Source organism: Ischnura elegans, chromosome 12, assembly GCF_921293095.1.
Source record: "Ischnura elegans chromosome 12, ioIscEleg1.1, whole genome shotgun sequence".
Lineage (NCBI taxonomy): Eukaryota > Metazoa > Arthropoda > Insecta > Odonata > Coenagrionidae > Ischnura > Ischnura elegans.
Genome location: NC_060257.1, coordinates 59,295,646 through 59,320,436, shown reverse-complemented (window position 1 = coordinate 59,320,436; position 24,791 = coordinate 59,295,646). Strand labels below are relative to the sequence as shown.

Here is a 24,791-nt window from a genome sequence, read left to right as displayed (position 1 = left end):
TTACATTATGTTACAAGGTGGAAGGGAAGAAGGGCAAGGGACGGCCCCGAATGAGTTTCACGGGACAGGTTATAAAGGATGTAAAAGAGAAGAAATACGTCGCTATGAAAAGGCTAGCGGACACGAAAGAGGAATGGAGAGCTGCGTCAAACCAATCTTATATACATAAGCCGGGTATAAAGGAAAAATTCGCGAATTAACCATCCATCCCTTACCAAAAAAATGGCCTAAATGTATGGAGGTATGCATCCTTTTCGAACTTCATCTTTACGTGCGTTACACTTCTCATGGGTTCATTGCCAGTGGAGTAGCCAGAAGTTTCATTGGGGGGGGAGGTCAAAAAACCTGGGGGAAAATTTTTGAAAAATAGAATAGAAAAGAATATTTTTATTATGCTCTTGGTAAAACCTATGAGAGCAAAAAATGGAAAATACAGGAAATGTTCTACTCTTAATAAAAGGCATTATGGAGATTATTGCTAGGCTAACAAGTAGTAGACATTTATACAAAAAATTTAAAATATTCAATACTAATAACACAAAAATGTAATGAACACACATACATATACACATTTATGTAGAGAGTTTTGATAACATCACAACTTTAAGATGATAACTCTAATGAGTTGAGGAGACTGAGTTAAAATAGGGTCATAAGCAAAGGTTTTTAGCTAATTTTACACTTTTCTTAATCGAAAAACTTCATTTGTCAAAGTAATCCTCTGAAAATTCATGGTTTTTCAATATTTTGTTTTCTTTTTTGATGAAGGAAAGTAATTGTGTTTTTTTAAATCTTTCGGGGGGGGAGGGGGTCCGGAACCCTCAGACCTCCCTCCTCGCTAGGCCACTGTTCATTGCTTTGGAGGGCTTGAACATTCAATTTCAGGCGATACCAATGTTTCATCAATCCGCGCTGTGGCTATCATAATAATTTTCCCCGTGCAATTGGTCGTTTCCCTCTTATCCACTGTTGTACGTACACCAATAAGGTTGCGCTTGATATGGGGGTCGGATTCCTCTCAAATTAACGACAAGGCGATTCTCGTGTCTCTTGAGCAATGGCACTCATCTATAGACACGGTATAATATACATGGTCTACACGGTCTAATATGTACATATTTCATTGTTTTTTTACAGAAGACTGGCTTAGGCACTGCTCAAAAGTGATTGTGACAGATTTAAACAATTAAATTTTTATGACAACATTTTTTTTGTTTATGCAAAAAAAGTTAGACACATCTGTCAAAAACTAATTTTTTAATGTAACTCAATTTTCAATAATTGCAAAATGAAAAAAATACTATGAATAAATAAGCCATAAAGTTAAGTTTTTCGTAAAAAAATTTTAAAGTATTAATTTTATAAATTTATTATTGCAAAACTAAAATTTATACATAATGATAATTAACATTTTTGAAAACGTCATTTATTTTTAGACATGTGATTTTTTTCATGTCTATAAAACCTAAAATAAATCCATGAGAATTTTTCCAAAAAGTACTAATAATTTCATTAAAAAAACCCTTGGGAATTTTGGGTATGCATATTGAAAAATGCTTGGGAGTGAAAGGGTTAAAGGAATACATTTACACCTGTAAAAGTTTAAGGGTGTTTTTTCTTAAACTATTGATACACAGGGTGTTTCAGTTGGGTTCTGCAATACTTCAGGAAGTGGTAGGGGAGACAATTTCAAACATTCTTGTCATTTAAACATGGGGTCGAACTCCTTGGTTATCGAACTATGGCAACGGAAATATTTTGTTGGATTTACTCTGCTGTTACCACGAAAACGGTTTTTCTCGGTTAACCAACCTTTTCGCCTTATTTAATACTCTGTATTTTTAACTAGGTACATTTTTATAATTGAGGTTGGATGGAAATGTGCGATTGTAATTCAGTAATTCAGTTCATAGTATTGACCCATGGTTAACACTATGGGCAGATTTATGTTGGCTAAGTTTTTAGAACAGTTTTGAGACTAAATTTTAAAGAATGTATATTGAATATAATTACATTCAAGATATTTCAGATAAATAGGGAATTTCTGAATTCTCAATCGAGAATAATGATGTCTTACTACACTCGATATTTGCAACTTAATAACCTATGGTATGCGAATATACCTTAGCTCGCAGTCAGGGGTTGTAATGTTAACTTTTTGAGAAAATATCGGCCATACCATTGCGTAATTTCTCCCATTTTGAGAAAACAACGAGCCGCATCCTTGTATCCGTGCTATTTTTGATGCAGTTGCAATGGATAAGAGTAATTTAAGGTTGGTTACATTGTTTAGTTGGGGGAGCCTGGCTCCACAACCTAAACGGTCATTTTTTTCCTAAAAAAGTAAGACGAAACCTTTACATTCTGGTGCAATGAAAACAAAAACATCAAAAGTTTAAAAAAATTTTAGTCTTACAAGGGAAGTCCCACAAAAATTATCTCCAGTAGTCGTTCAAATTTTGCTAGGTTATAGGAAATGGTTACCAAATGGTGTAGTTTTGGTTTCAGTCACCAATACTCAATACTTTTCGAGATTTATCGAGGAAAAGAACCAGGAAAACACCTAAATTTATGCATCCCTCAGCACAACAATACACCGTCGGTGTTCGTCGTCCTAGCAAGCGAGTATAAGGGCACAGAGTATACTCTGTGATAAGGGTATATTGTTGTGATGATGGTTGCGTAAATTTAGGCGTTCTCCTGGTGCTTTCCGAAGTGCCGAAACGTACAATACTTAACTTTTTTTTTAGAAGTGAAAGATTACTGTTTTTATTGCAAGTTATTATTTACATTTTATTAAAAATTTTGTTTTGGTTACGAATGTATGTAATAGAAATTATGAGGCAAAAAAATTGAGAAAAGAGTTATTTGACTATTATGTGTTTTGTTAACGGCGTTCCGGCTATCCGTCGATAATACCTCTAAAAATATTGAGCTTTGGCTGCTGAAACAAAAACTACACATCATTGGTACCTATTTCCTATCACATAGCTTTTGAACGACATCTTGCGGTGACGCTTAAGGGACTTCCCTTGTAAGCCAGTACTAAAGTTAGCCAGTACTAAAAATGTTGTTTTCACAGGTGAATTTAAATAAATTTTCCGATTGCACTCGAGGGCTTTGAAATATCCTCCGATTCAATGGGCGGTGTTCCGTTTACCCTGAACCGCCTGCTGGATTGCTGCATAAAACCCCGAAATAAGACCCCCTACATAAAACTCTGAAATTCGCCCATGAATAACTTAAGGGTCTTCAGCGGCAGGTCTGCTGGTCGGCAATCGCCGAGGGCCCCAAGCTTAGAGTGGTTAACCTTTAGAGTAACCTTAAAAATTAAGTATATAGAGAACTTAATTTGAAAAATTCTGCGTATTCATAAGTTGCTTTACACTGCATGCATGCTCAGTGTAAAAAGGTTATGTATAAAAATTACATAAAATAAAGGTGTCGGGCAATAAAAGAGAACCTGATGCTATTTTGAAAGGGTAGTTCGAAAAGGTTATCGTAAAGGTTTTTTTTTTTAGATTTCAGCGCAGTTTCATGGGAAAATTTCAATAAATACTAGATAATAGGACCATAATGCATTATTAAATTTTATGAGCTGTTAAATTATTACTTTTCATGATATTTTTCGTACGAAATTGATATTTTTTTTAGGCTTTTGTCTGGTTTTTAAGAGCCATAATATCGTCATAATCCATTTCCGGACATCCAATTTCGTAAATTTTTCGGGGGAGAACCACCGAATCTCCCGGTAAGGGGTGCCCGATCATGAGCCCCAATCACCCCAGACCAACCCTGATCAGCGGTATGAAAGTATTTTTGAAGCATTATTTCAGGGTGTTGTGAGTATTGTGGGCCGTCTAAATTCAGGGGCAGTGTACGTATAGCACGCCGTATAATTTCTAGGTGTCCACAAGAATGGCCATTAAATTTGTCTTGATATGTTTACGATATATCCTCCCTTTTCCACGTTGGAGAGATTTCCATGAATATGGGGTTTCGAGTGAAGGTTTTTTTTTATAAGCCCCTATAAAAACTATGAAGGGGATATTATTATATTATGATAATTGCATTGATTCATAAGTTTACTGTCCTACATCTGCATACTGTCAATCTTTTATTTTTTTAGTATTTTGGTCACCCTATGAATGGGTTGTGATGGTATTTGATTCTCATTGCAGTTCCTAGGCAGTACAGAGGTTGAGGAGGCAAAGGGAATTGAGGTTGTCAAGGAAGGAATCAGGAAAATTAAGTTCAGCCAGCAGCTACGTAAGGCAGAGACGGGATCAACGGGTGGGAGGACTCCGAAAGTTGAGCTGACAATCAGCGTGGATGGAGTAGCTGTTCAGGACCCAAAGACAAAGGTCAGTACAATCTTCTTTTTTTATGTGCCGCTCTGTTTTCTTTTTTGTTTGATCCAGTGCTTAATTTCGGTCTGAAGTGCACTGGAATGGCATTCTGGCACCTCTTAGGAAGTGGGGTAGCTAGGAATTTTGTTTGGGATGGTACAAAACCAGAGGGGAAATGTTTTTGAAAAACAGAGTACTAAGTAGAGGAATATAAACTAATTTTTAACACTTTTCATAATCCAAAAAACATCATTTGTCAAAGAAATCTTTTGTAAATTCATGATTTTTCAATATTTTCCTTTATGAAGGAAAGTAATTGTGTTTTTATATTTTGGAGGGGGGTCCGAACCCCCCCTGATCTCCCTCCTTGCTAAGCCGCTGCTCTCAGAGAAAATTGGGTACATACATACTATGGTGCTGCACAGTAAGAAAGTTTATGGAGAAGGCAATATTGTGCCTTGAAATTGTTTGTTTTTCCTGATTCGAGTCTGACTTAAGACATTTTTTTAAGTGAATGGTGGAAGTAAATTTTATAAGAGTTGTCTTTAGTTGTGAGTACTGTGTAGAAGTAGAAAGTTTAAAAAATATAATTTTCTATATTTGGCCAAACAGGGTTATTCATAGTAACTTTTTTGTAAGGTTGAAAAAATCTGTACTTTCAGTTGGGGAGTTTATAGGGACTTATATTTGAAATGAATTTATTAGGAAGTAAAGATTGCTTTTTAAGTCTCAACAGTCTTTCCTGTGATATTAAATCCATTAGGGGGATGAATATCAAACTTTGTAAATCATGTGTGGATTAAATGTGTGAGTATACGTTTTGGTACCTTAAATTTTGTTAATTGACCAATAGTTTGATATCCTGATATGTGTTTAAGGAGCTAACAATAAGGCCATGAGAACACAATTGTAAAGAAGTACTTTTTGCTCATGTTATGGGAAAAAATTTTGTCATTGCTGATAAAATCCATCGAGATTTTATTATAAAATTAGACAAGTTACCTCAAGTGTGCAATTTAATCCATAAGTTGTTAAATTTTACCGGATATTGGACAGCTAATAGTCTCTTTATCACTTGAATAATGTGATTTTTACTTGCATTAAAGGGTTCATGTGTTTTTCACCCAAAAATTGATTCAATAATGAGCTTAGGCTTTATTTTGATCATGCTTCCATTGTTATGATGCACCTTGTATCAGTTTCTGTAAAAAATTACTTTTATATTCAATCATTTACGAATATTTTTTAATTATATTTGGACAATTTCTGCCTTAAAATACTAAGATGATGCTGGGTTTTGAAATACTAATTCTGGATAATTCAGTGTGGAAAGCATTTTTTTACTACGTGGAGAATAATGGGAGTATGTATCAACTTTTAAACAATCTTTACGTAGTAGTAAATGCATTTTAAGGTCATATTATTTTATTACAACTCCTTAAGTTGCTTGTATGAATAAGGATTTGTAAAAATATTTTTTTTTGGGCATGAGTTTCAATAAGATTCAAGAATTATACCTTGATTAAATTTAATTTTTTTAAGACCTCCATCAGAATTTTTTGTGTCTAAAAAGGGTTGTTTAAAAGCAAAATTCTACTCCCTAGAGTGCCTTTTACATTTTTAGATAATTAAGTATTAAAATATTGTATCTGCTTGCTTTTACAGTCAATAATGTACCAGTTTCCACTACATCGAATATCATATTGTGCTGATGACAAGGGAGAGAAGAAATTTTTCAGCTTTATCGCCAAGGAAGCCGATTCTGACAAGCATATTTGCTTTGTCTTCGTCAGTGACAAATTGGTATGTATACGTGACAAGTCAGAGCCAGTGGTGGACAGTGGCGGCTGCAGGGTAGGGATAAGGGGGGGCTAAGTAGGAAGGTAACCTCCCAGCAGTTGAATGGGGGTCCGAACAAAATTGCCATTCCATCTAGTGTGAATTGGTTGACCAAGGGAGTGGCTATAGTCCCACATAGCCCCTCTTGTATCTACCCCCAGATTGTAAAATACCATAAGGGTGTAAAATAGACCATAAATTTAGATTACAGAAGAAGAGGAATATCTCAAATGGCCGTATAGATCTCCCTGCTCGTCCACCTTGCAAAGTCGAAAAATTTTTGCTGCGTTGATGTGCGGGAAGGGGGAGAAATTCGCCGCAGGGACCAAACACCAGCCTCTCAACCGGAAGGCCCACACCACACACACACTCACACACTCACTCACTCAAACATACACAGCAAGATCCTTTGTGGGGGCTGTAGGGACCTCCGCTAAGGATTCTTGCTCCACAGAAAACTGGGAATCTTCACAGGATGGGCCTGTTAAAGACAGCCAGTGATCCGTGGAAACACATTCATTCAATAATCAGTCACTCACCTGTGGATGGCTTCAAAGTACCGGGAGAAAAGGATTTGCTCAAAAAGAGCGTCGTCGGTGGGGTTCGGCAAGGGGACGAGGAAAACACACACGTATACGTATTTCGGCTACAAAGTAGCCCTCTTCAGCGTGCTGAAGGAAGAACCAAAGTCACTTGCAACTCAAGGCTGAAAGTGAAGGGGACGGGAGGACAACCAAAAAATATAACTAAGAATAAGAAGGGGAGAGGGTTGAAGATGGAGGGGCTAGGGGGGGGAGGAAGAAAACAGTATTGGGTGTTAAACGGAAGATGGGAACCTATGGCAAAAAGGGGTTCGAGGGGAACGGGGGAGGGGAGTGAAGTGATTGGCTAGTGGCGTACTGGGGTAAGGAAGAGGGGGGGAGAGGTTAAAGTGAAGGAGAGAGTAGGGAGAAGGGGGGAGGGAGGACTAAGGAAGGGAAGGGACTAAGGGAAGGGGGGGAGTGAAGAACTTGAGGGAAATTTTTAACGGTCGTTGAGAATTGGCAAATGTTCAAATATGGAAAATTTTGGAAAAAGTTTTTAAATTTTAACTGTTGAAAATGTCATGTTAGAAGATGGAAAAAAGGGAGCTGTGAGGGATAGGTCCATGGTCGCTGTTAACGATTTTATTCTTGTTTTTGTATATAAATAATTTTCTGTAATCCATTGAGGCCGTAGAAGCTCAAATATCAATTTTTCCACATAAATTTAGAGCTAATTTGTAAAAATTTTGATTTTTATCTATTGTGTTTCTCGACCCAATAGGTATACCTATAGCCCTTTTAGCTCCCCCATAGATCCGCAACTGATGGTGTAATTTAGAGCTAATTTGTATTTCAATTCGTTGAAGTAGGTATATTTATTGGAGAATGTGACTGCAAGGAACTAAAAATATAACTGTCACCATCAGAGGCAGATCTATGGGGGCTAAGGGTCAGAGCACACCAGATAAAATCGAAATTTTTGGGGTTTGCTACTTTGTACAAAAATATTTGGTTGTATTTTCGGATATATTTTCCTTAATGAATAGGTTAGTTTCCTTAATCAAAGATAAGGACAGGCATTGATTGGGATCAGTTACCCACCATTAGTGTATTCATAATATACCAATTATTTGCTTTAAGAAATCCCAGTTTAAACAAATGTTAATGGTTAATTTTAACCTCTTTTGAAAAAGGCCAGATTGGCGACCATGTGATGCCACTCCACGTGACGTCACGGGCCTAGATGCAATACGAGCAGTCAGGAGTTTTACATTGTCTGAGATTACCAAGGCATGCATGTGGCACAGAGCTTAAGAAGACATTTCATAATAATCACCTATTAAAATTGTCTAGGGTCGGAAAGTGTCCTTAGTGTGATAGGGTATTAATAATCCATATTCAAGCCAAGCACTACTAAGCGCTGCTAACAGCGTACTCTTCTACCTGATAGCAGCCTGTGTTGTAATTGCGCTCATATCGTCCCCACAAGGTGGCCTCACACGGTGGCAGTGAGAATGAGAATGATGTCACATGGGCTTTTCCCAGCATTCATACTTAGCCGTCACATTATCGCGCACTTAAAATTCTTCACTTTTCCTTTAATCGCAAAAAATAGATATAGTCATTTATAAATCTCAAAGCGTGAAATACGTACTCCAGGAGTAATTATCTTTCGATTTAGGCATATAAAAATAATAGAAAACTACCCTATTAAAATACAAATTAGCTCTTACCTCAAGGCCTATTTTACAAGCTTTTGTTATGTTTCAATCCAGTTGCAGATCCAGAGGAGAGCTAGGCCCCACCTTGGATATCCAATTTACGCTAGATAGAATGGTTATTTTTTCCTGACCCCCGCTACGGCTGGAAGGTCACCCGCCCCATTTAGCCCCCCATAGTCCCTATCCTGGATCCGGCACTGTTCAGTCATCCCTATGAGAAGTACCTTATAGACTGCTGTTGAAATTTGCACATGACTCAACCTTTGATTGTTCATTTTCAGGCAGAAGAAATAACCCTTACAATTGGTCAAGCCTTTGAGTTGGCCTATCGTCGCTTTCTTGAGACTTCTGGGAAAGACTTGGAGACTCAGAGGAGAACGATGGTGGCTCAGCAGAGGGTGCGAAGGGTCGAAGCAGAAAATGCAGAACTAAGACGTCGTCTTCAGGATTTAGCATGCATCCTTGGAAAGGTAATTTAATTATACCAGAATATATTGAAGGAGGTAGTCTTGGGGAAGGTGGGGTTAGATGACAAACTTGAGATTTGTTCTCTTTGTTTATTTAGAGGTGTGAATAACTGAAATTTGAAAGGACAATTTTGTCAATCTTTATGTTAAATTAAAAAATTGATACCACGTATAACTCTCTTAAATTTTGAAAAAATTTTACCAAATTTAAAGAGTAATTTTCATCACCTTACCCTACCTGTGGGGTGAGATGACGAACAGATAAAATTAGTACTTAAAATACAAGAAAAACATATATGTATCTTGATAACCTGTGATATGAGGTAAAAAAAAGTCAAAAGTTTCAAATGTTTAGCTTCATTAACACGTTGCGTACGGATGGTGAGAATTCTCGTCATTTTTTTTCCCGAACGCTTCGGACGGATGACGAAGATTCTCGTCATTTAGGCACGTCAACCTAAACAATTTTACAGCGTACAATACATATTCGTTAGTACGTTTGATTAAGTAAAGTTAAATTCTAAACATTAGCTTTTTAACCATGTTTAAACCAAAGGCATTACGCCCTAATAGGCTCATATTTCCAGAATCGGCGTTCCTAGGAATTTAAATACCCTGGTACGCAACGTGTTAAGATTGGCCATTTCTTTATCTTTTTGTGCTTAAACGTTTCAGTGACAAAAATTTAGAAGAGCATTGGTAACTAGGCAATACACATTGCACACACAGTTCACATTTCCATGATATCTTTTGCTACACTATTGCTCCTGCCAGAACATGCAGGATCTCGTCATCGCAACCTCATCTCATCTTACTACACAGTGCCATTTTGGTTTAGAAGTTATTTATCACTGCGCTTGCTTATCTTGAAAACCTACTGTAGGTATGGTTTTTTAAATGACAAATTGTATTCTTAGACTATTTGAGGAAAAAGTAAAAATAATTTACCAGAATCGATTTATTCCTTTCTCTGAGAGAACTGCAAAAAATAGAATTGTAGGAAAGAAATTGCTAATCGCCTGAGTTCCAGGAAGAGCTAGGACTCGTGCTGCTGTCTAAGAATGTGTAAGATAAAAACAGAGTTTGTCATTTTACCCCCTTTGTCATTTTACATGACTTTCTGATGTACCAATTTTTTTTGTTTATTGTGATAATTGTTTGAAAAATGAGACCAATATTTTTCAATTTTTTCATCTGTTGCCGCCTTCTCGAGCCATTTGCAGTGAAAAATCACCAGTCTCAACCTTTCATAGTAAAGTTTATGACACCATTAACCCTCATAGTGCCATCCAAATTACATATTATGCAGCATACCTATATACTGTAGAGTAAAAAAATCAAGGTAAAATTTATAGTTGAACCATAAGTACCATATATTTAAATAAAAAAGCATGTTAATGTACATAAAAATGACACCTCAATTTTTTTTTGTAAATCTACCCTGATGGAATTAAAATTAAGTTTGCCTAAACCACCAGGTTCCCTATTTTATCGTAATTAGGTCTATTTTCCATGATTCAAAGCAAACAAATGGCAATTTATTTAGTACGAAAATGATTTTTATCGATCAAATATGAATTTGGCACTGCAATTATATAAAGTGTTTTTAAATTTATTTTTCAATTTTCATCGCATGATGCATTTTATGTGCCTTGCCATACCAATTGCACTTTTTGCTCATATTGGTGTAATCTTAATTGATCTTTCTTGATAGAACATTTTGGTCCTCTCACATGAAAGTATGTATTTCTGCCTCCAGTGGTAGTGGTCCAGTCTCAAATTTTTGTTTGTTTTTACATTCTGATCATAGACTTCCATCTAAAGATTTATTTTGAACCATTTTGACCTAGTTCTTCTTTTTTACGGCTTCAGGTACCTTTATTTATTGTTTTGCTCAAATTTCCTCAATGGGCTAGTCAAATTTGAAGGGCCTTGGACCAAGAAAGGCTAATGAGCATTCTCTTTCTTGAATTTTCAGAGTGAGGTGGATGATTATCTGCAGCGTAACAACATATCTGATCTTTTGGTGGTCAACGTAAATGTTGAATCAGAAGTCAGTGGCAATGGACGTAACGGCAGCATGGGAGAACTTATCAGCTCATCAAATTCGTCCACGTCGTCAACGTCTTCATCATCTTCGTCTTCATTCCCGTCCTCACCTGACAACATAGTCAACAACAACAGCAGCAAGAGCAGCAACAGCAGCAATGGGCTGAACCACTCCAACGGCACCAATGGCAACCATTTAATAAACGTGTCCACGAATGGTGTTGGAGGTCCCCCACCAGTGCCACCGAGATCATTTGAAACTGGATTTGGAGCAAATGACCCGTTCAAGTAAGATATTGTGTAGTTCAACTCTTGGATTTAGTTCATTTTAAGCCAGATCGACAGCAGTTCTACATCTACATCTACATAATACCCCACGAGCTGCCTAAAAGGCGTGTGGCAGGGGGTGTTAGGACACCAGCCGTTTACAACTATAAAAAAAAGAAGTGCTCTAACGAGGTTGGGACTAGCGTTTATTAAAGTCCTTTATGGTTCAGGGGAAAAACGAATTCCCATATCTATCCGTTCGGCAAAACATCTCTCTTAATTTATCGCTTCTATCAGACCTGGAGATATAGTGTGGCTCTAATAATATGTTCTCTGTGTCTTTCTTAAAGATATCCATTCTCAATTGTTCAAGCAATCTAACCCTAGCGCGCAGCCTCCGAGTCTCCAACGGCTCCCAGCCTAATTCGCTTAACATCTGGGTGACACTGTCTGTACACCCATAGCAGTTTTTGACGAAACGCGCAGCCTTCCTTTGTATTTTATTCAGTTCGCGGATTAAGTCTTTCTGCACCGGATCCCATACGCTCGCTGCATATTCAAGGTGTGGTCGGACGAGAGCGAAACAGCACCTTTCTTTCACTTTCTCATCCGAAAATCTTCCCACAATACGCTTGACGAATCCTAATTTCTTTAGGGCTATGCCGCAAATATTCTTTATGTGTGTTCCCCACGTGAGGAACATACATTTTCTAAACAAACACTTTGCTTCATCTTTTCGTAAATATTTAAAAAAATTGTTTAATCCCTTGTTTCCTCAGTGATATAAGGATGATTGGATATTACCTTGAACTACTGTTGAAATTTGTGTACTTCTATGCAGTTTCAAAAGTTATGTCAATAAAGTCACGTATTTATGGAAAAAATCAAAGTAATCTTGGAAATAATGTCATTTTTAATGCTGAAATAGTTTTATGTGTTGCTATTCTATCCATTTGAGTAGTTGTAATCATCAGTAAGATAATTCCCATCAAATTTACCTAGGAGAGGGCAAGCAGCGAAACGTAGTGTTAGTAGGCATGTGGGGTGTCATCGACAATGCAGAGAAAATATTTTTTTTCTCTTTACTTGGAATGATAGTAATGTTGTGTACTTTATTGAATAGGTCCACCGAATCAGAGTGATGCTAAATATTTAATTTTACACTATTACCATAAAATTGGTAATGGGAGAAATGTATTCAACTGAAGTTTTCTGTGAACAGTATTTGACATTCGGCAACATATTTGATGTTAACTTTACAACTTTGGGTTTCAAGGTGTGAAATATCTTATTAAACATGCTGAATATAATTTTATACGTGCTAAAAGAGAAAAAAGAAATTAGTTCTCATGAAAGGGAAAAGCTCAGGGGAATTCCTATGGCTCGGAAGAGGAACATGGAAGGGTGCATGGGGTGTAGGTGACACCTCAGGACACTTTAACTCATTCTGATCCCGAAGCAGAATGAAAATTTTACGGGATACTGGCAGTATTTTGTCAAACTTTATGAGACTTGAAGGTTTAAGAACTAACAAACCTGTAGATACCATGATGGGTTAAAGAAGAACTATGGGGTGTCATTAACCGTGCATGCCCTTTCTCAGGTTCAGTTATCATTGTTAGATATGATTGAGACTCGCACAGCTCTGTATTTTCTTCTCCTAGGTATCAAATTAAAATATTTATAATGTATTTTATGAATGTACTTGTTTTCTGGCGATTACATTTTTATAACTTCAATTTTATAAAGTTTGGCTTCAAATCCTCAACCCTTTTAGTGTGGTGGGGCAATATATTGTCTTTCGCTGCTCGGGCGAAAAGTGCGGCAGGCCGATACATCAACTCTTACATAGCCCATTATTTAATATGCTATACCTTATTTCAGTAAACATAAAAAATTTTGTCAATATTAGCCAGTTTAACCTCATCAATTTAAAAAAAAAACTGCGTATGGATGTATAATAAAATAGCTTTGTACGTATTGTTTTTTTCCTAGTTGCTACATTTTATTAAAATAACCTCCACATTTCTCGTCGGTACCCTAGGAATAAGGATAGCACCAAGAGGGTTGATTTCCACTGTCGATGTCTACTCAATTTCCCTTTGTCTATAATTGAAATGTGAATTTCTTCTTTTTCTTTTCAGTACGGACCTTCTCACAGCCATTAGTCCAATCATTGAGCCTCCAGCGCCATACGTCGGCACCCGGCTGCAAGGCCTCCTCCTCGAAGAAGAGTTCAATCCACGGGCATTCGAAAGCAACACTGTAACTACACCTCCACCAATTCCAGCGCCAACCACAAATGGAAACTTCAACCAGCCTGCTCCACTCTGTAAGCTTGCTTATGCTGTCTTTACTGCTTAAAATAGGGAATGATTTTATTTTTACGACATTTTATTCAGAGCATTTCGGAAATGCTCAGAGTTCTGAGGTGGGAGAGTTTGTAGGAGAGGAGGAAAAGGAGTAGGCTATGTGGCATGTTTAAAATAATGAGTGGGGAAAAAGCATGGAAGGAGTTTGGTCAGGACATTACAAAACCCAGCTTAGTTGGAAAAAATGATCACATGTTCAAGACAAAGTGCCGATCACAAAGGACATATGCAAAGCAGTTCTCCTTCTTGAATAGGGCCATAAGGGACTGGAACCACCTATCAACAAAACTATTTGAGCCCTTGGTGAAAAATTTGTTTTTAAAAAGCGATTGAAGAAGTAGGGACCAATGGTTTCTTATGATGTTTCCAATTTTTTTGCATTGTACGTTCTTGTTACTACCAGGCCAATGGCCTTTTAGTGACAATTTAATGATACTAATAATAATAATAACTCACTTTCTTGTTTATATGTTTGTCCTTCTGGGCAAACTATTGCAACTTAAATTTTTATTACTTTGTAATAAGCTAGATTGCTTAATTTTTTAGGATAGCTCCTTATTCAATGACAGTGCATTCTTATGCAATACTTAGACCTTCAGAAGCAGTATGAGCTGCTATTCTTGACAGTAACCATTTGTATTAATCGCTCGGCTACAGCATGGAATTTCAGTGGTTTGTGGTGATTCCAAACTGCTTCTGGCTAAACTGCACTGAGCAAAAGAAAAAAATCACTATTATATGCAATTTCACTTAGAGATAAGGATGATGCCTATGTTGAAGGTACATAATACATTTTTCTCATTAATGTATTTAAGAACTATTTCAGTAAGTCTTTTTTTTAGCCGCTTATGCTTTTTAGGTTCTCTTTTGTTGGACCCTTGGTTACATACATATGGGGACCTCAATTAATTACGTGAGGTGATTTTGGCGATTTTTGGACCACCCCTCTACCCTCCTAAGTGAAATGTTGTGAGGTTTGGCAGTACCCCTTCCTTTTAATCCCACATGAGATTGTTCAAAATGGGTACTTTCAGTGTAAATACGTTAATCTATGCTTCATTGCATTGGATTTATTAAAACTATTGTTTAATTATTTTATTTAACATTAGTCAAGACTAGTATGTAAGATTACTAATATTGTAGTCTAGAATCACATTTTATGCTGTTTCTTGCGGAAAAAATTATGTGATACTTGCCAGGACCCAAAAGAGAGGCTTGCCCCGAAGTGAGATTGAGTGAAATCTGCTTGAACCCAATTTTTCTTTGCCTTTTATTTTGGCCAGCCTAAGCGGAATTTTTTGTGGTTAACATACACACAAAATCCAGAGAGGAAATATCATTTGCCTTGACCAGGATTCGAACCCAGATCCCCAGATTTTCAGTAGAGTGCTTTAGCCAGTTAAGCTACCAAGGCATCATTCTCGACTGGAAATTTGAGGACTATACAGTACAAGGTGGTGCGGACTGCTGAGCATATGATGCAACAAGCAGCCCAAATCATGCGCACAATGCGGAGAGCCAGGCCCGGACTTAGAATACATAGAGGTGTTCGTGGCTAGTCCTGGTATACTTAAACCAGTGCTTACTATGTTTTTGTAGTTGATTATTTTCCAAATGGGAAATGTAGTTGGAATACACCAACATTTTGGTGATGGAGAATGTCTGAATTAAGTATTATTGTCCCTTTGTCTCCACAGTGGCCCCACCACCAAAGCCAGCATCCAGGCGGTCTGCCCCTGGGAGCACAACGTCCAGTACCAACACCACAGATTTGTTTGGTTCGGAGCCATTCAACCCTCCATCAAAGGTTGCCAATGGTCCTGCATTTAAAGGTATGGATATATTCTTACTGCATAATTTTTGTACAGTAGACATTCCTCTTGTAAAACGAAAAGGGCTGCATTTTCCTATAGGCTGGCTAGGCATCAGCTGTAGCATGTGTCATATGGGTGGGCCAAGGGTGGGCGTACATCATCATCATATCCACTTTGATTGTGTGTGTTTTATTTTACAGAGTTAATGTGGACAATACAAAATTGTTTAGCAAATTACCAGAGTGCAAGAGTACCAAATTACCGAGATTTTCCGTACGCCTATAACTGTATTCAATTTATTTAAATTTTATATAATAAAGTTTAACTTTGGACTACGATTCTGAAATTTGTTAGTCTTGTTTGGTTGTGCCTGGGCCCACCCCAAGGACCATCACTGCTTCAGCCTAGGGTCTCAAGGTTAAGTGGGGCCTACATTCAAATTGTGCATGAAATTAAAATTACACTGTTCTGAAAAAAGTGAACACTAAAACAATGAACCAAATTCATGGAGAAATTCTATATGTATGACTAATAAACAAACATAAAAATGTATTGGTTTAAATCAACACCTTTGGCTCATTGAATCTGTTCATTTGAATATGCTAGATTTAAAAATTGCTAAATCGATAAATTTATGTTACCGTGATTAATAAGGTTAAATATTGTTAGAAATGTAATTCCTGCAAAGGTTTCCACGTTCAGTGCTGAACGCTGAAGAAATAAACCAAAAGATTTGAGGGAAATTGGTATGCGACTTACCTTAAAATTTGGAGGATTGGTTTAAGCCACGCACCCCCTTTTATTCACCAGCCTTCCCGGATATAAGGTGCGCGGTTTCCACGGGTGAATACGGTTATATATTTTTTTGGTGAAAAAATTTGACAAATAACATGATAATGAAAACATACATGAACACACAATACATTTTACATTTGAAATTACACACAGGATTAAAATACTTGAACACCGGCTAGGTTGAAACACTAGCCACGATCCAAGCGTATAGAGTGCCCCCTTTTGTCACTCTACTTACCCAGTGAGAAATGAGTTATTGAATCGCCGTCGATTCGACGTCGAAGTAGTCATCGATAAAACGTCGATGGCAACACATCGATCGATGCCTATATGGTCCGAAAATCGATGTGTTTTCGACGTCGACGTCATCGACATGTTTTCGACGTCGATGTCATCGACGTGTTTTCCATGTCGACGTGGTACCGTCTTCTTACCTGCGATTACTATTAATAATTACGGAAATATAGATCTTTTCGGCTAATAAAGAGCATCTATTGCTGCCCCAACGACGGATTTCACTCGAGCACGCATTGTCTAAACAAATGATGGGTGAAATAATTAGTCTGTTTCAAATTTATTATGGTGAATTGTAACCTCGAGTCCTTCGTATTTATCTTCAATAATAATCAGAAACCCCTGAGAAAAAATGTGAGATGTTGATATCTATGGTGCGAGGCTAAAGGTATCGAAATGACTCAAAACGAAACACCGACAGCAACCGACACTGTTTTCCCACGGTTCAACCGGCTTATCAGATCGACAGAGACATGCCCCAAGTAACCGGTGGACCCATTAGATGGAATCAACTGTACCAACAAATACATACACACATTTTGTAGTAAAGCAGTTCTGTTTAATAATGCACAGTTTATCCCAAATATTACATATTAACTCCTTTTAAGAATATTATGAATGTCTCTTGCAGGGAGCAGTCAGATCATTGATCCATTTGGAATGGGAGATTTTGGTGGCCTAAGCAGTACCAATGAAGCATCCACGCAGGACTTGGAGAATGCTATTGGTTTACTGGACAGGAAGATACTGGAAATGAAGGTAAGTGGCCATTCTCATTTCAGCATCTTATATATTTTTCGTGATGGCAATTTTAGTATAGTACCCACACTTCTTGCATATTAGAATCCGTTCTGTTATTCTGTATGCATTGGTTCTTGGTAGAAAAAGTCTTTCCCAAACATATTATGTATGTACATACCATATTTGACGGCATATAATGTGCACTTTTTTTCCAAAATAATAGCTCAAAAAATCACATGCATCTAATATGTAGAGGTTCAACCTCTGTGTTCATGTCCAATACTGACTCCATTATACTTATAATATTTATTTATTGTATTCAATAGAAGAATGTTGTAGTTTTCATTGTTATTATTACCTCATTGCTATTATGTGACATTAATTATAGTTTATTTATTGCATTATATATTACTATTGTTTCGCTCGATTCTGCGGTATTGAAGGAGTTGGGAGAGAGATATCAAACAAGATCATAAAAATACAATCAAGCTTGTTGGATATCTCGCTTCCTTTTAAATGATCGTATTTGATCCAAAACATTAACTAACTCAAGTTGTTTAAGTACTGCACACTTGTTCAGACTTATTTCCTTGTGTGTGCCATCATGAAATGAGTATGCGTCTTATGTGTTAGTGCATCTTATGTGGTGTCAAATACGAAAATCAACGGAATCTTATTTACAATTTATACAAATCTATTTATACAATTTTTATGCATTATAAATTTTTGTGTGCTTCGTGGGAAGTAGCACAAAGTGTGAATGCTGATAGGCATCATAGCAGTCACATGCATTCACCTAGGGTGATATGGCAAGACCCTCCAGGTTTCATTGTGCTGCTGTACTCATAGATTGGGTTGCCGGCGTTGGCATTTGGATGCTGCATCACTGTAATGCCAGACAGTAACCAGTTGCCTTGCTCTCGCTATGGTAGCTTACAATTTAAATGTGGCACTACCTCAAGCCAATTAGGCAAGTCATAAAGTCAATAGCAAAAGACTGATTTCAGTCAGGTTTTGGAAATCTAGAATACCCTGGAGGAATAAACAGGCTTATAATAAACATTTATCTCGTGAACTTAGGCCCATTGGATGTAATAACTATGATTGCTTAGATAATCTCTCTTTAGTTTCAAAAAATTGTTTTTTTGCTATCATTGTCATCAATATAATAGGATTTCCCCTTTTAAGACAGTATACCCACACAGCACACGGACACCTTTCGGACATCCGGTGATTGTCCGCCAAGTGGCCTATGGACATCCTACGGACAGCCGAATTCATACAAAATGATGTCCGCTGCAAGTCCGCATGTCAGTAAAAAAGGTGGCCTATGGACGACCTGAAATTGTCCGCTCTGGACACCTTCAGGACACGTTTAGGTTAGGATTGCATTTTGTTCGATACTAATAAATAATAGGTCCAGACAAGAATTTAAATAAATAAGGCATCAATTTCATGCACAATATTTATTTGGCTTCTTAAAACAGTACAATGCCAGAAACTACATACGATTTATTTAACTTTCTTCTTCCCCTGTAACCTCTCCTTGGCGTGCCTTAGCCAGCTTTGGATGGCAACCTCCACATCCTTTTCAGGGGCTGTCTTGCTCTCCTGCACTGCTCCTGTAATAATGAAGTATATAAACATTTCATTGTAGCAAGAAATTGTATCTTGTACGTAACAAGCAGATTACATAAGACAGGACGCTACAGTCTTATTAGTCACATGTTTAACATTCTTAAGGTTTCAAAATTAGGAAACCTGTCCATTACAGGCTGAATACATTTTACAAACTTTTCTTTGACTTTTTCTTGTTCTTAAATAAGAAAAGATTTTGAGTACAATTATTAATGTGTTAGTAATGTATATATTATGATTAAGAACATTTTTCATAGAACAATTGTTGAACTAGATTTTAATCCCAAATATGAGAAGACTGTTGCCTGTTAGACCCTGGTGCACCATCTAGAAAAAAATTCTTTGATCCATCCTTGCCAGACAGCTTAGTAGAGGTCTCGAAAAAGATATTGGAAAAAGCATTCAAATGGAGGATAATATTTCTGAACAATTGGTCTCCCCTTGAAGATTATGACTACACTAGAGTGAATTGTGGAGGTGAAGAAAAGTGTTACATAAGCTGGAGCTAAGGAAGACTAATGCAGAAGAGCTGAATATGATATAGGAGTAAAGGAAACTAGAAAATTTAAAGGAGGAAGTTTAAGTGAACTAGATCTCTTGGGATTAGTGTGAAAACAGCCACACTGATTTGGCACACAAACCACTTAGCTGCATTGGCCGAGATGCAACTTAAAAAAATAGAAACTTTGAAAAACTAGCAAAAACTTGCTGTAGTTAAGGCCATTCCATGATTTAGATCTCCGAATTCTTCCAATCTTAATAATTAAAATAGATCTTCTAATGTAGTCTGGTATCAAGGCAAAAGTGACAACCTAGCTCACTGGCAATATTCACATTTCGACAGAGACATAACAGGGGAATAGCAGCTAAGGCCTGCTGTGAGCTACTGAAATTTCTATAGCTCCTACAAAAACACCTACTTCAAAACATCTTAGTTAGCTAGAGCTACTAGAAAATAGTAGCTTCTGTAGTACTGTGCAACTACCATCCCTGTTGAATAAGTTATCCCATTCTTAAGTTCTACAGGTGCTATACATCGAACTTTTAAAGAGCATGAGATCCTTTTCAACCACGTTTTTGGTAATTATACCTCCCATATGCAGAACAAAAATTGTTTTCAAATGTTTGAATTACTTGGTAGTGGAATCTGCATCTGAAAATAATACATAACAATACTATTTTCTCTACCTTTAGCATGGAAGGGTGAACCTTGTATTACAAGATGTTTAATAATTATTTAAATTTACTTTATATGAGCTCCCTTTAGAGGAGCAACTTGTCAAAAAAGTATCCAGAAATTATTCCTCCTTGCTCAAACCTATATAATAATCAAACGAATACTTACACCTCTCTCACATGCCTCGCTTTAGCATGTTCCAGCCAACTCTTCACTGTAACTTCCACACTAGAATTGGTGGCTGTATCGTCCTGGTTAAATGCAACATCTGTAAAGAATGAAGACAAATAAGTATACAGACAATTATAAGAAGAGAGACATACAAACTTATAAATAGAGATAGGAAATAAATAAAAATACAGATGAACTATTTTTATTCAACTCCACTACATGAAAGCTATAGTCAGTAAATGCCTCCAGGTAAATATATCAGGTTCACGATACTCTACACCAAAATGTGTACCGATGGCTGTACGAAAAGATGCACAAGTTCTATTTTCTGGGTATAAGATTTCATGCAGCAGTTTGAGCAAATAAATGAACCATGAAACATAGCCTTAAGGTTTGTTTACACAATATATCACTTACAATTAGACCTTGTTTAGATTCATCCCGAGTTTCTTACAGTCGTCCTATAGTTTCCACTAAATTAAATGCATGGATGACTAATAGCACAGTTACTTAGTTTGTAGTTAAATTAGTTTATATTTTATTAGGTTAGCAAAGTTTGGTAGAAAAAATATAATAAACGCTATAAAAGTTACGTCGGCATTGTAATTTTTCAATCCCTAAGCCTTATCTTTACTGACATAATAGATCATTTATTTATTTAGGACCTAAAATTTTTAATTATTAACCTAGTTCCATCAAACAGATAAAGAGTATAAAAACTTTTTGTAAAAAGGCTAAACATTGGTGGTTATCCTATCATAACATTATTGTTCTTTTTCGATGCGTGCGTAACTATACATATCGAAAGAAATCACACGGTGTAGTCCGATTTCAAAGAATTAATAATTTACGTGAAACCTATTAATCATACATGCGTGTTGCAAAATCCCCCGGTTACACGTAAGTACAATTCCTAGTTATATTTATTGCCAAGAACCCTACTTGATTTGATTTAGGAACGGAACCAAACGGACCGTTGGGACTTCCAACAAATTCAGCCGTAACCTACGCTATCAAAACAACAGGTTCTATTTTATGCGCTAGCACTTACATTATTTCCTATACGTTCTCGCGTACAGAGACTATAGTACAAGAACTTCCACTTTAAATTATATCATGTAAACAAGGAACAAAAGCGAAAATTTCACCATGAACAACGGAAAAAGACGCTACCTTTAGTTGCCAAGTAACGGTTTTACCAAGACGGTAATGTTGTTCCAAGCAGAGCCATATTTTTCCTCGAGATGTTACAGGCTGAGTTATAAGAAATATAAGGAGCATGCGGAAACACTATACTGCCGCCAGTGAACGCCAAGAAAAAATTATTTAGAAGTCACATCAAACTTACTTGCAGCAGCATCTTTGTAACCGCCAAACCACCATGCTGTCTCCGGTGTTCCGTTCCGGTTCCTCTGTTGGAAAGGAGGAACGGAGGAATGTGGAGAACCATGGTAGAACACCTGAATCGCGGAGTAGCGGTAGATTCAAAATTCGTTCGCCACCAAAAAAACTAGAATTTCGATATAAAGTAAAGGTACGGCAGTACTTACCTTCTATCTTCTACTACTTCTTCTACTTGCCTATCCTTAAATTGGACAATTACAATTTCTAATCTGGGAAAGAGGCCATCGATGCCGTGATAATTTTAGGAGAATTCTTACCATTAAAATTAAAATGAATTTAAAGCGTTATGTTTCATTAAAATACTTTCCAATCAATCGCCTCTGAGATTTTTTAATCCCTAGAGAGTAAATATTAATTAATCAATAAGTTGAAAGAGTTCATTTAACCTGTAGGAATGGAATGTCCCCGAGACGCGAACGTCCGCAGGACATTGGTACATAATATAAAATTTCAGTAAAAATCGATAAATTCCATTATTCCTGTTGTTAATTTTTGTAAAAGTTGCTAAATTTGTTTAAATTTAAGTAATTTTTATAATCATGAAAAGTACGGGTTTATTGTTCATCCAACGCTTCTCAACCGTACAACATGCGGAAATTTTTAATTTTTTGAAAGTTTCTAAAATTGTTGCTAAATTTATTTAAACTTTAAAAATTGTTATAAATAATGTAGAGAGTCATAAGTTCGTTCAATTGTTGTTGTTTAACCCGTGAGGCATGTAGAAATTTTTAACGCTCGTAAATGTTACTTTAATTGTTGCTAACTTTGTTTAAACTTGATTAATTGTTATAAACAATATAAAACTTAAAAATAGCGTACATTTGTTGTTCTTAAACTATAGAAGCGGTAAAAATGTCAATTTTTTTTTCGTTAAATAGATTATAATTTCCTCCGAGTCCACACTCCAACAAGAGGATTACATTTGGTTACCTAAAATAATCCTCAAAATATCTCTTCCTCCACGAAAAATTTCCTCTTCCTCGATCGGGAGGAAGTATTCTGGCTTCAGAAACGAGAGAGAGTTTTTTTTCTTTCTCCCTTCTCCTACACTCCCTACTCGGAGGAGGATCTCGAGACTTTCTCTCGGAGTTCCTCCTTGAGGAGGTGAGTGTTTTAAGAGGAAACCAAAACTCCCAAACCCTGCGTAATGGGACACTAGCTGGACGTCCGCTGGACATCCGAGATAGGACAGTGTGCGGACGGATGGCCAGGACAGCCGGCGGATGTCCTCTGGCTGTCCTGAAAATCCGCGGACACTGAGAGGACGCGACGGACGCGCAGCGGACGTCCTCTGGCAACGATGTGCTGTGTGGGTACTGTCTTAAAAGGGGAAATCCTACTGTCTGTCTATTTATAAATCTCGTTATAAGAATTTACAAAATTTTCCCTGGTACTGAATGGCTTTACTTCTAAATATTTATATGAAGTAATGATTATACATGTACCTTTTCTCTCATTCCAGGATGGATTTAGCAGAGGAATCTCATTTGGAAATGAAGACTTCTCAATAGAGAGTCTTGACCCACTAAGGAATTAAGGAAAAATTAACCGTACCCTTAACCTGTATTAAAAATATATATTCATCATCTCTAATGCCATTCCAATGAATACTCTCTGGCCTATTGCTTAGTTTACGGATGGCTGAAATATAGGGAGAAAACCTGTAATATAATTTGTAATGTATATATATAAATATGAATTGAAATGTATGAATACCTTCTGTCCCTACATGATAAAGGATGCAAGGGAACCAGGAAACACAAACCAGTGATGTGCAATTTCGTGGTTGGTGGCTGCCAAAGTTTAATTTTGCCACATTAATCAACTTACCTGTATCTATTTCAGTTGTTTATGAAGCATATATTTTATGATCTGGTCAAAGTGATTTATTCAGTTACACTTCAGTTTCGCAGTGTTTCAGTGAAAAGTATAGGAAAATTTAAAGTGCTATCATTAGGTTTATTTTGTGGGCACAATAGCGCAGAAAAGATGGCCTAGGTATTAATAGAATTTAAGCTTGCCACAACTTTCCTCAGTGCATAATCAAGATATTTTACAATCATCAAGAAGGTGCTATTATAATGCTGTTAGCTGAATGATGCTAATACGACCAACAAGGCGTGGAGAGGCTGGATTTACTTGCATAAAATTGCATATTTTTGTATTATAGTCATTATTGACATTGTTACTGCGTGATTATCTATATATAAATGAAGATTGTGTGTGTTTGTGTTGACCATTCGAATGAATGTCTGTTTGTTAACTTTAGTTTTTTCTTTAACAACCACCATGTTAAAGGAAACAGCCGAAAATTACATTTCACGGAATTGGACTTATTTAGTGCAAGAATTCAACGTTTCTGTGATTTTTTTTTCATGCAAAGATTTTCTGTGGTTGTAAGTGTTCTGAGTGTCCTTCCTTCGGTACAACTGGCAACTCTTAGAAATCAGTCTTCAGCCAATGAAATTTTCTTCTAGTTTTTTATCCTTTGGGCTTTGTGATGATAAAAAATTCTATAATTTTAATTTTATCTGAGCTGTCTGTTCTTTATGCTTTGCAAAAACAATTTTTTACTTCAGAGCTGGTCTCTCTTTCATTCTTATTTTAAACTGTTAAACATTGTTAATGTTTTATTGGTTTTCCTCGCTGATTATAGATGGATATTTTTTAATGATTTTTTTGCTGTAACCAGTGATTAAACACTAAATTGCCTGTTAAAATTGTAATTTACACCTTTAAAATGGTCATTGGAAAATTATGAGGGATCAGTTCTCTGTTGTTTCCAAATTTGTTGTCGGGTGACTGGTATATTAATTTTGCATCTAAAGAAGCTACTATTTCATCACAATAAAATGTTGTTATATACATCAATGCATTGTATATTTTTTTCATTTGAACTATGGATTGAATCATTAGGTTTGACAAGTTTGAATTTGCTGATGGTATTGTTGGTTGGTGGTTATATATCCAGGGAGTGCATTAGAGACGATGTACGATGATGAGAAAGGGCATGAAATTCAAATTAATGCTGCTAAATGGCACTGAATGCATTTACAAACTAAATTCCTGAGTGCAGGTAGTGTAGGTGGCAGCTACACATCTACACTACCTGCGAGTTACTCACTAAATATGTGCGTGTGCACTCACGTTGTGTGGAGTCTTCTCCCAG

General features: G+C 36.7%; 1 protein-coding gene across 5 annotated transcripts in view; it reads left to right on the top strand.

Annotated features, from left to right (window-relative positions):
• The window catches only part of LOC124168806 (PTB domain-containing adapter protein ced-6-like), a 320,754-nt gene extending 296,261 nt beyond the window's left edge, over window positions 1-24,493 (top strand). For all 5 annotated transcript variants that reach the window (XM_046547122.1, XM_046547121.1, XM_046547119.1 and 2 more), the window contains 8 exons: window positions 4,182-4,364; window positions 6,015-6,152; window positions 8,715-8,903; window positions 10,879-11,237; window positions 13,361-13,548; window positions 15,286-15,420; window positions 17,123-17,250; window positions 23,085-24,493. In XM_046547122.1, the coding sequence (XP_046403078.1) occupies window positions 4,182-4,364; window positions 6,015-6,152; window positions 8,715-8,903; window positions 10,879-11,237; window positions 13,361-13,548; window positions 15,286-15,420; window positions 17,123-17,250; window positions 23,085-23,159 (1,395 nt within the window). In that variant the 3' untranslated portion in view covers window positions 23,160-24,493. The remainder of the gene's footprint in view (window positions 1-4,181; window positions 4,365-6,014; window positions 6,153-8,714; window positions 8,904-10,878; window positions 11,238-13,360; window positions 13,549-15,285; window positions 15,421-17,122; window positions 17,251-23,084) is intronic.
• The last annotated feature ends 298 nt before the right edge of the window (window positions 24,494-24,791 follow it).